At 37.3% G+C, this 12,762-nt stretch overlaps 1 protein-coding gene across 4 annotated transcripts in view; it reads left to right on the forward strand.

Annotated features, from left to right (window-relative positions):
• ATPCL (ATP-citrate synthase) overlaps positions 1–12,762 on the forward strand; it is a 498,463-nt gene that overhangs the window by 376,394 nt on the left and 109,307 nt on the right. For all 4 annotated transcript variants that reach the window (XM_067140650.2, XM_067140651.2, XM_067140652.2 and 1 more), the window contains exon 13: positions 7,031–7,190. In XM_067140650.2, the coding sequence (XP_066996751.2) occupies positions 7,031–7,190 (160 nt within the window). The remainder of the gene's footprint in view (positions 1–7,030; positions 7,191–12,762) is intronic.

The following is a 12,762-nucleotide window of genomic DNA, read 5'->3' on the forward strand; positions in this document are numbered from 1 at the left end:
GGTTCCCTTTCCTCCACACACTTTCCCCACTTGTCTAATGATGGAATCTCTCATGACTAGAGCCTCAACCCTACCCACTTCATTTGATCGCCTCCCCTCCTGGTCAGCCCTATCTTTCCTGATAGCTGCAGAAGCTACTTCCTCCTCCCTTTTCTCCTTCCCATGACCGTGTTCCACCTGTCTTTTCCTATCCTCTACTCTACATTTCCCTTTTCTATCTTTTCCCTTCCTCCTACTTCCACACATCTCGGCAACAGTTCCCTGTTCCTCATCTTCCCTGTGTTGTTCTACCTGGAGTGACACCGGTCCTGAATTCTGATCCTGAATAGAGCCCTTAGCCTGCAGTCTCCTTCCCCTTAGAACATTAGACCACCCTTTCCTTCCCCTCCCTCTTTTACACCTACTGTAACCTGTACATTGTTTGAGGGAGGCCTACCTTCCTTCCTGTCTTCTGTGAGAATCCTAATTATCTCCCTCAAATTCTCCAACTCCTCCCTCATACCCCTCAATGCCTCGCCACACCCACAGTTCCTACACTTGTATTCTTAGCCATTCTTTACGGAAAAAATGAAAAGTAAAATAACTTACGAGCAAAAAAAAAAAAATGAACGGAAGGAAATATTGTGTAGGAGAGTACTCAAAGATCACACAACAATAAGGTAATTAATATACGACTACACTACAGTACTACTCAGTCGTACTCCATTTTAATCCTACAACACCCTAACAGGATAAAAACTCCTGTTAATTACTGAATAAGGAAAGGAATACACAAGAATTACACAATTCTAAACTGCAGTTAAGCCTATCCTAATTACAACAACAGAATTTTAGTAAGAGTTTTTTACGGATACCTCTACTATACTATAGAAATATTTTACGATGATAAAGTAAGCGCGCTAATTTCTAATAAGATATTACTCGTATACTACTGTACAGTAAACTACAATAATTTTAAACTATGTTCAGGTGTGACCTAATTACAATACCGCTACCGTATGTCACTACTTAGCACAAACAGAAATGAAAATTGCAAGTTTGAAATTTGCAAGAAATATTGTACTCAAAGATTACCAACAAAGCTAAATGGTTGGACAGATTATTATTAGTACTACATTCTAATAGATACACACGAATATAGGAGGCAAGATATGGTACTATCTAAATATACCATATCTACACTACAATTCTGAACTGAAATGTGGTTATATAATTTTTACCACTGGTGGATTACTATTATTTTCCCTACTATGTGGGACGGAGAATGAAAGTGTCCTTAAATGCTGAAAAATAAGAGGTTGTCTACAATAATTTCTGTCAAAACTACACCAGGGGCTTGAACTGTAATATTATTGGAATATAGGAATTTGATTATTGACTTTAACTCGATGAATAAACGAAGTTGGAAAGTACAAAGTACGCAGGGAACCATAATTATCCAGTGAAATTACCGTGTATTATCTTAAACTTCTTTTTAAATCAAAGTTTACAAGTGTATCATGTTATTTAATTTAATAAATTATTACCTTTGTGATAGTTTGAGCGGATATTTATCCAAAATACCAGAAACGTTGCGGCGGAAGTTACAACTCCTTAAAATAATCTGCCTTTGTAAGTATTATACCAACGAACCTACAGATATTTGAAAAAAAAATTTTAAAAGTTAATATTATTACCTTTAAGTACTTCCTAAACATAAATTCGAAACAAGGTACACCTAGCTAGCCTACTTAACCTAAAAAAATGTAATCTACTGTACACCAACTGAATTACTTGTTATAAAATTCAAATAAATATCACTACTCCCAATTTCTATCAACAAGCACTAATACGAGGCATGTTTTTTAAGTAAGTACCGTTTTGATATTCCGTCGATGCAGCGCTGCGGTTGGCATTCCGTGCATGGGTGCTGTGTACCTGCATCTGTTGACAAGGCTGAGACGCCATTAAGTCGCCCTTGTGTATGTTTGTTGGCAAGCATTTGAAATGGCCTCACCGATCGAGAGTCCCGCCAACTATGAAGTCCGGTCTGTTATTCGTTTTCTGAGTGCAAAAGGTTTGAAAGCTATCGATATTCATCGTGAGATCTGTGCAGTTTACGGACCAAACATTATGAGTGATGGAACGGTTAGGAAATGGGTTCGAGCACTTAAAGGTGGCCGCAAAGATCTGCATGATGAAGAACAGAGTAGGCGACCTTCAGTCATTAGTAAAGATTTGGTGCAGGCAATTGACCGAGCAGTGAGTGGAAGCAGACACTTAACGATTACAGAAAACGAAAAACAGACTGGACTTCACAGTCGGCGGTACTCTCGATCGGCGAGGTCATTTCAAATGCTTGCCAACAAACGTACACAAGGGCGACTATTGCCGTAATGGCGTCTCAGCTTTGCCAATAGATGTGGGTACACAGCGCGCATGCACGGAATGCCGACCGCAGTGCTGTATCAGCAGAATATCAAAACGGTACTTACTTAAAAAACATGCCTCGTATAAATAGCAGCACTAAATGGCACTCTTATAGTGCTCACTCCACTGAACTATCAATTTGATAAAAACACAGCTATACATGACTCCTCTGCACAGTTCATACTGCACTTCACTTCTTTATTTGCCAATTGCATTACTATAATTATAGGAATCAAAATGTGTTGGTGGTGATTATTGTTTCGTGGGATCTAACATGTGACTCATTGGCCCAAATTAAAATTTCTTTAACATGTTTGTTTTAGAATTATGCCTTCGTGTGGAATGTCAGGAAAGTTATCACTTGATAATAATTAATTATGTAATGAAAAGAGAACAAACAAGAGTATTTTACACCTTCGAGCGTTATTTTCTGGAGAGTAAACATGGCAGGTACTTTTTATTTTAATGTTGGTCATTGTTTTGCCCTCAAGAGTACAGACCATTTTTAAATGTTAGTGTCATCAGTTTCACTTTACTTTCAAGACTGGATCAGAATTTTTGTATTTTCTAAACTGGAATCATTCAAGATCTCCTGGTGTTATTTTTTGTCTGTGACATTTTTAGAACTTTCTTCTGCTTGTAAACCTATGTGAATTATTTACACACTCATATTTTTCATAACTTTGTATGGATTGGATAGAAACATTGTGAACCCTTTCAAGGTAGTCCTATACAATATATATATATCGGTAAATGTAGATTAAGATATACACTGAAACGGTTACTTTTTTACTAACTGAAGGGCTGAGAACCATAGTGGGCCAAATCCACCAACGGTTGAAAATGAGTTAATGCCATCTAGCGGTTCATTTCTGGAGGTATTATCTCTCCAACTGGGCTATCTCTACGTCTTCCCATTTATGTGCTACAGGGTCACAAAATATCAATCAAATTGAACTAGCCGCTGGAGGTAGTGCCATAGTGGGCCAAATCCGCATGACCAATCCCTCGCTTGCTCTGAGTCACGTGATATGCATAGTATCATGGCGGACATCGGCCACGAGGAAAATAGAAGCAGTGATTTGACATGCAGCAGACCCTTCTCCTTCCCTCAATAACAAGTGCCGGGCTGAGTGGCTCAGACGGTTGAGGCGCTGGCCTTCTCACCCCAACTTGGCAGGTTCGATCCTGGCTCAGTCCGGTGGTATTTGAAGGTGCTCATATACGTCAGCCTCCTGTCGGTAGATTTACTGGCACGTAAGAGAACTCCTGCAGGACTAAATTCCGGCACCTCGGCGTCTCTAAAGACCTTCAAATAGTAGTTAGTGGGACGTAAAGCAAATAACATTTTTATTATTATTATTATTATTATTATTATTATTATTATTATTATTATTATTATTATTATTATTATTATTATTATTATTATTCCATAACAAGTAGTGTTTATTTTTACAAGAGGAAGTTTTGGATGTGTAACGTAGGAATACATAACTGTGAGGATGAGAAAGGGTACATGTAATTGTGGGGGTGAAGTTACAGTATAAAGGGGCCTAACAGAAGTAGGTTCATATATTCTGTATTACCTGAAGAACGTCAGCACAACAGCAAATCATTTCATAGACTATTCAGACACTTGTGGTGGTCAGAATAGGAATCAGTATATTGCATCTTTGTGGGCCACATTAGTTCATTATTCCCAATTTAAAACTATTGATTATAAGCTCCTAGAACCTGGCCATTCATATTTGCCTAATGACAGAGATTTTAGTACCATCGAAACTTCAAAATGTAAGGCAAAATCACTGTTTTCGGTAGAAGATTATGTGACCTTAGTTAAGGAATGTAGGAGAAATAAGCCCTTTAATGTGAAGAAAATGGAACAGAAAGAATTTGTGAACATTAGGGAGCTCTCAAAAAACTTTGTGATTCGTAAGGAAACAGTAGATGGGGAGAAGGTTGTGTGGCTCAAAATTAGGTGGTTTCATTTCCAGTCTAATGAACCTCTTAAGATTAAGTTCAGGTACACCCTCAGTGAAATGGAAGAATGGAAAATCCTTGATATTTCACCTTCTGGTAAGGGCAGGCCATCTGTAAAGGTAACAACTTCAGCACCTTCATCATGGGAACTGAGTCCTGCTTACGCAGCACCCATTAAGCTGACAAAAGCTAAATATGATGATTTAATTGCCATGCTTCCATTCATTCCACCAGTTAATCATAAGTTTTTTAAGGATTTGCAATATTGTGATGTAACTACTGCAAAATGAAGTACTTTACAGTGCCATGTGGAGTTGGCCCACTGGCGTATTGTTAAAATTCATCCTTTCTGTTTAGAGCCAAAGTGGGCCAAATCCACTCCAGTGGAAAATTATGGTATTCATTTACTTTTTATTTGTATTAAAAAGCCAGATAATCTTTGTATTTTGCTTTGTAGTGATTAATGGATCTATTAACGATAATATGCAAATGTTGTAGTCTCTGTAATCTGTGTCTGTGAATTATAGCAGTGACTAAACTTTAACCTTATTGTTCTCCATTTTTAAAAAATGGCACTTGGCCCACTATGGTTCTCAGCCCTTCAACTATAGGATGGCATGTTTCGACCAGTCATGCGGACATATTTAGATTGGTCAAATAACATTAATTTAATGAAAATCACCTTGAAGATATATGCAAATGTGGTGTCGAGTTTTAAATGTGTGACAGTGAGGAAGATGAAACGCAGATTAAAGGCATGAAATTATACGTAAGTGCTTTGAAAAGTTCTCGGAATGTACTGGAATTATCTTACCTCGGTGGAACTGCTTTTATTTTTCAACATAGTCTCCCTGTAGACTAATGCATTTAGTCCAGCGATGTTCCAATGCCTTGATCCCATCACGAAAATGAGATTCCTCCAGGCCTGCAAAATACCTCTCCAATTTGGCTGTCAGTTCTTCCCTCGTAGAAAATCTCCGTCCACCGAGGAAAATTTTCAGCTTGGGGAATAGATGAAAGTCTGATGGTGCCAAATCAGGTGAATAAGGTGGATGTGGCAACAATTCGTACCCCAGTTCATGAAGTTTTGCCAGGGCAATAACACTTGTGTGCGGCGGAGCGTTGTCCTGATGAAAGATGACCTTTTTCCTTGCCAAACCAGGCCTTGTTTCACGTATCATTTCCTGTAGTTGGTCTAGGAGGTTTGCATGGTATTGCCCCGTAATTGTTTGGCCAGTAGGAAAATAATCTATCAGCAGAATGCCTTTTGCATCCCAGAAAACTGAGGCCATGACCTTTCTGGCTGAACGCACTGCCTTTGCTTTCTTTGGTGATGGTGAATCGGCATGTTTCCACTGCTTTGACTGCTGTTTTGTCTCTGGGGTATAGTAGTGGACCCAGGTTTCATCTGTAGTCACAAACCGGCGCAAAAAATCTTGTTGGTTGCACTGAAAACGGGCCAGATTTTGTTTGGACATTTCCAGTCTGGTGCGTTTATTGTCCAATGTCAAGAGCTGTGGCACCCATCTTGCGGATAATTTTTTCATACCCAATTCTTAGGTTAAAATATAATATACCCATTCAGAAGACATCCCTACAGCTTCAGCAATCTCCCACACTTTGAGTCAACGATCCTCCATGACCATTTTGTGCACTTTTGCGATAAATTCTGGGGTCGTAACACTTCGCGGATCATCATCCAAGCTCTCTCGACCAAATTTAAATTCGCTGGTCCACTTGGCAACAGTTGAAAATGAAGGAGCAGAGTCCCCCAGAAAGTCGGCATGAATTTCCTTTGCTTTCATACCTTTCTTTACAAAGTACTTAATCACTGCTCGAATCTCAGTTTTTTCCATTGTCACAAATCACTATGCTGGAACAACAACAAAGAGTCGTCACTACCACACTCCTGCAGCTAGAGCACTGACGCACCACGTGTTTACTCACGAAGGATGTGTGATTATTGCGCGGGAACCTTGTTGCTCTAGCACTGACATCTAGCGGTGATTCTGAGAACTTTTCAAACCGTCCTCGTATACCAGAAAATTGTAGTGGATACTACTGTTGATGAAGTGGACATCTTTAAATTCCTTGAATCACATTACTTTGATAAAAATCACCTCAATAATATGTGCAGATACTATATGCAAATGTGGTTCATCATCATTCTCTTCCTTTCCCCTCATCCAGCTCCTGCAAATGTGATTACGGGTTTTAAACTTGTGATAGGGGTCAAAAATGAAAATCATATTAATGGCATACAAGTTTACCTTGTCACGTGACCTATAAACCAGACAATTGTAATGGATACTAGTGCGGAATGTAGCTTATTCGTCAGTCTTTGTTACAAATCTTCGTAATGTACTCCACTTAACACATTGCATGTCATTCTGTAGTTGGTAAATTTTCTGTTTCAAATTTCATGTCATAATTTTACAGTTGTGCTAGACTGACTGGAAAGTTTCTTAATTGTCACTTATAATATTTTTTGAGAGCCCTATGCAAGTTTTTGTTTGTTCTAATAACAACTTTGATGTTAGGTATGAATGTCACATGAAAGAAATGCTTGATAAATTTCTACAAAACTTATGTGCAATTTTATTATTATGGAATTACTTAGAATATTATTTGTTTGTTCAAGTGTTGCATATGTGTCACGGTCTGGCGGAATGTCCAACGAGCTCAATAATATTATTTCAAAAGCTACAAATGGAGTATATGAAGGTGTTGCCATCGGTGGAGATCGATATCCTGGTACTACCTTCATGGATCACATCATGCGATATCAGGAAGATCCCGAGGTAATCATTATTTATGTTTGTGAGCGAGTGATCCATTGTAATTTTTAATAAGAACTTTCATAATAAATATTTGTAAGAAATACATTGTTACATTTATCTATGTATCTTGTTGCCCATTATGTAAACTGGTTTCTTCTCTTGGTCACTTTACAAACCAGGAATATACAGAATTTCCCAGTTCTTGAAAATGAGCTAATTGGAAACTACTCAGTTAAGTAATTGATATTTTCATGACGTGCACCTAATATAAACTTGAAGATTTCATTGAATGTTAATGGTGTTGGAACTAGTGTAGTAGTTGCCAACCTTTGGTGACATACAACAGACTGATGGGAGAAATCATGGCCACCTGTATAACTGTAGTACTGCAGTCAGAATATGCCGTGTGACTATCAGTAATCGTGTGAAAAGAGTGTGGAGTCTAGGTCAGTAATAAATGTATCCCTTGTGAATGAATTCCTTATCTCATTGGAATATGATGAGCAAAGATAGATCATTTATCTCCCTTTTTAGTTTTGGTGTTGATGACTATTATGACAGGATATCTTCAGCTTCTTCTAAAATTAGCTGTTTTTGATTGGTTTAGAAGAACAGGCATAGAAACACACTCCTTGTTCAGCCTTCTTTGAGTCTGAAACATTTAAATGTTTCTTTCTTTAAATTTACTTTTTTATAAGTTGCGTTATGTTGCACCGACACAGGCAGGTCTTAAGGTGACGATGGGAGAGGAAAGGGCTAGGAGGGGGAAGGATTCGGCCGTGGCCTTAATTGTGGTACAGCACCAGTATTTGCCTGGTGTGAAAATGGGAAACCACGGAAAACCATCTTCAGGGCTGCCGACAGTGGGGTTCGAACCCACTATCTCCCGAATGCAAGCTCACAGCTGCACGCCCATAACCGCACAGCCAATTCACTCTGTGAAACATTTAAACACTCAAGTACCACAAATACAGGGTTACCACCTCATTAGTTAGAAAAAGTCTGAAATTTTTGTTCTAAGTAGTCAAAATTATATAAATAAACTAGTAATTGTTCCTCGGCATTGTACAAAGACATTATCTGAAAATTCCTAAAGTATAAAAAATCACCCAAAAATTTGAGTTTCATTCACCCCATAAATTCTTTTTAAACCATGTTTGTGGTATTACATTTTGGGGCTAAGACGTCCATGGACTGTACATGCGAGAAACAGTCTTCTCTCAAGTCGAAAAAATAAATACTTGTTTCTTTATTTTTAAAGGAGATTCCAAATACCTATTCCCACATCTGTAACATCTTCAGTTTTTGAGATATACACAAGTATCTCCATAAAAAGAATTCAAACCCTTGATCAGTCCTTCCCCCACCCCCACTCCCACCTAAGTGTACTTTCCAAAAACAAAACTACATGTTTCTTTATTTTTAAAGGAGATTCCAAATACAAATTTTTCACATCTGTTACCTCTTCAGTTTTTAAGATATGAGTATCCTCATTTAAAAAAAAAAATAACGATTTTTCACTTCTTTTCACCCCCGTTAAGTACCTTCTCCAAAAACAAAACGGTACATGTTCCTGTGTTTTTAAAGGACTTCCCAAATACCAAATTTCTTGTCTCTAACATGTTAAGTTTTTGACATATAATGTAGATATACCAGTACTCATTTTAAAAATTCACCCGCTTTTCCAATTCTTTTCAGCCCCTTAATTGGATTTTCCAAAAACAAAAAAATACGTGTTTCATTATTTTTAAAGGAAATTCCAAATACCAGTTTTCATGTCCGTACATCTTAACACCTTCAGTTTTTGAGATAAATGTATACTCATAAGAATAATTCAACTTCTTCTGCTTGACTTCTTTCCACCCCTCTCCCGCCTTAAGTGGAATTTCCGAAAGGAAAAAAAAAATGTGTTTCTTTATTTTGAAAAGAAATTCAAAATACTGACTTTCATGCCTGTTTTTACAATAAAATATCCTCATAAACATATTTCAACTCCTTATTTACTTATTTTCAACCCCACACCCCTTATGTCGATTTTCCGAAAGAAAAAAAATGCTTGTTTCTTTATTTTTAAACCAGATTCCAAACACTAATTTTCATGTCTGTAACATCTTTAGTTTTTGAGATATAAGTATCCTCATACAAAGAATTCAACTAATTTTTCAATTAATTCAGCCCCCTTAAGTAGATTTTCCAAAACACAAAAGATTACGTGTTTCCTTACTTTGAAAGAAAATTCCAAAGCAATTGGTCATGCCTCCAACATCTTCAGTTTTTGAGATATAAGTATCCTCATGAAAATAATTAAACTCCGTTTTCACCCCTGTCCGTTAAGTTGGTTTCCCCCACCCAAGAAATGCCTGTTACTTTACTTTGAAAGGAGATTCCAAATACCAATTTCCATGTCTGTAACCTTCAGTTTTGCGATATAAGTTTCTCCAGAAAAATAATTCATTTTTTTACTTCCTTTCGCACTCTCCACTCTGGTGAATTTTCCAAAAACAAACAATAACTGTTTGTTTAAAAGAGCTTCCAAATACCAATTATCACGACTGTAACATTTTTTTTGATATATGTGTATCCTCGTAAAAGAAATTCATCTCCCCCACCCCGTGCCAAGTTCATCCCGCCCCAAATGCATGTTTCTTTATTTTTAAAGAAGATTCCAAATACCAGTTTTCACTTTTGTAACATCTTTAGATTTTTTTGGTATGTATATATATTTTCACACAAATAAACTAATTTTTCAATTTCCCCCACCCGATAAGGGTTTATTCCGAAAGCCAAAGAATACGTGTTTCCTTATTTTTAAAAGAGATTCCAAATACCAATTTTCACATCTGCAACATGTTAAGTTTTTTATATATACGCTAGATATGCTAATTTAAAAAATTCACCCCGTTTTCCAGTTCCCCTTAAGTGGATTTTCTGAAAAAATATATTTGTTTCTTTACTCTTACAGGAAAATCCAAATACCAGTTTTCTGATCTGTAATATGTTACGTGTCTGAGAGATAATTTGCAGGTATAGTCTTTTTTTAAATTCACCCCCCCCCCCCCCCCTTAATGGGATTTTCCAAAAACAAAAATATGTATTTCTTTATTTTTAGAGGAGATTCCAAATACCAAGTTTTATGTCTGTAAACTTGTAAGTTTTTGAGATATAATCAATATCCTCATTTTAAAAATTCACCACTCTTTTCACCCCTCTTAGCGACGGAATATCAAAAATCCTCCCTTAGTGAGCACCTACACCCTAATACAAATGTATCCCCAAAATTTTATTTCTTTATGGCCAGTAGTTTTGGCTCGGCAATGATGAATCAATTACTCAGTCAGTCAGTCAGTCAGAACATGTTATTTTATATATATGGATAGATCAATTCTGAATTTTCCTATTCATAAATTGTTTGCAGATATTGATTACAAGCAATATTTGTCTCCTGGCTCGAATTCTGAATAGTTTTTGTTTTTTCAGTTGCTCAGCACATTGATTATGAAGCTCAAGTATTCTGGGTGGGTTATAAATTCACTAGTGAAATGAAACATATATACTAAATAACAGTGATATTCAGTGAAAAGAAAAATGAATAGAATAAATCAGTATTTCTGATGAGTGCTAGTGAAGGAGAACTGCTGAGCCAAGCTGGTAAAGGCATATTTAATTCACTCAGAAGGACATGTGTTTGATTTCCTGTTATGAAGTTAAGAAAAATATGAAAACTTCGGAGAAGCAAATACCTCTTTGGTTTTTCACAGCCTTTAACCCATCTGCTTACCGTATAAATCTCCAGGGCCATTATATTTCCATTTAAATTACGCTGTTCATACGACCTGTAGTCAACTGCACTAAAATGTTAATATGTCAATGGCTCAGATGATATAAAAATGGAATATTGGTACATTAAAGTGCAAAATAGGTATAAAATGCCAGAAACTTAACCTAGTAGTTCTTGTTACACCGAGCTCGATAGCTGCAGTCGCTTAAGTGCGGCCAGTATCCAGTATTCGGGGAGATAGTAGGTTCGAACCCCACTGTCGGCAGCCCTGAAAATGGTTTTCCGTGGTTTCCCATTTTCACACCAGGCAAATGTTGGGGCTGTACCTTCATTAAGGCCACGGCCGCTTCCTTCCCACTCCTAGCCCTTCCCTGTCCCTTCGTTGCCATAAGACCTATCTGTGTCGGTGCGACATAAAGCAACTAGCAAAAAAAAAGTTCTTGTTACTGTGGTTCATCTTGAAGCATTCCGACATGTGATGAGCTACCTCACATACTTCATACTCCTACCTAGCTGCTTGTACTGGTCTTTTTGTTTTGCTGCACAGACTGGGCACTGTCTTGTGGGGTTTTGTTTCTCTGGGTTAGCGGGAATCTTCCCAGGGAAGTGAACCCAGCGAACTACCTATAGTCACATTGGACAGTCAGGTAATTGACAGCCTCTTCTCTCATAGTCTGGTGAGGTGACACATTCCAGTATCACCTTAGCTACAAAAAGCCTAAACTGCGTGTATTTCTTTCTTTCTTTCTTTCTTTAGTCATCTTCTTATATAATACATAAGAACTAAATGTCGCTGTCTCAGATCGAAGAATATTTTTCTTGTATATTTTACACACTGCAACATAAATGGAAATGAAGAGAGTTGATGGTCCATTTTGTCTACTCCACTCATTCCTTCATTATAATGGAGTACAGCCCATGTTTTTTTTTTTTTTTTTTTTGCTGTACGTCGCACCGACACAGATAGGTCTTATGGCGACGATGGGATAGGAAAGGCGTAGGAGTTGGAAGGATGTGGCCGTGGCCTTAATTATGTAAGGTACAGCCTCAGTATTTGCTTGGTATGAAAATGGAAAACCACGGAAAACCATCTTCAGGGCTGCCGACAGTGGGATTCGAACCCACTATCTCCCGGATGCAAGCTCACAGCCGCATGCCCTTGACCGCATGGCCAACTCGCCCGGTAGTCCATGGTTTCACAGTTAGTTCATTGGTTCGCTTATTCTTCTTGTTGGTGTTTGTTATTGTTTGTCTGGCCACAGAGCAACGTATTATGCTGCCGCACTACACATAAATAAGAAGAATGTCACACAACCTGGCAGGATCATATAAAATCTAATGGATCTGTTCTATTTTATTTTTGGCAAATAATAATTATAAGAAAGAAATTCCATCACTCATCTCTAAATTTGTCAAATGGGTATCATAAACAGCATTGGCTTTTATAGCATCATAAGACACTCACAGCCTAGCACAGGCACTGAATTTTGTGAAAATGTTGTTTTAAAATTTATAGCTGGCCAATATGAGTTTAGTGACACAAGGCATTTTTTACAATGTTATTTTAGCACTTCTACAATCACCTGAATTTCCCACTACTTTATATTAGTGTTTTATTACACAAACTTTTTGCTGCTGTCTCACATCTTAATTTTCTAAAAAGGACGTCTTGGTAACTTGGGAAATAATATCCAGAAAATATTATCATTAAGAACACTATTTTAACATTAAGTTTTTAGATATGTAATTTCATATGTTGATAAATTGTAATTTTGTCTTGAGTCCTGGAAAGTATGGATGTTTGTAAATTTTTGA

Source organism: Anabrus simplex, chromosome 2 (assembly GCF_040414725.1).
Source record: "Anabrus simplex isolate iqAnaSimp1 chromosome 2, ASM4041472v1, whole genome shotgun sequence".
Taxonomy (NCBI): Eukaryota; Metazoa; Arthropoda; class Insecta; order Orthoptera; family Tettigoniidae; genus Anabrus; species Anabrus simplex.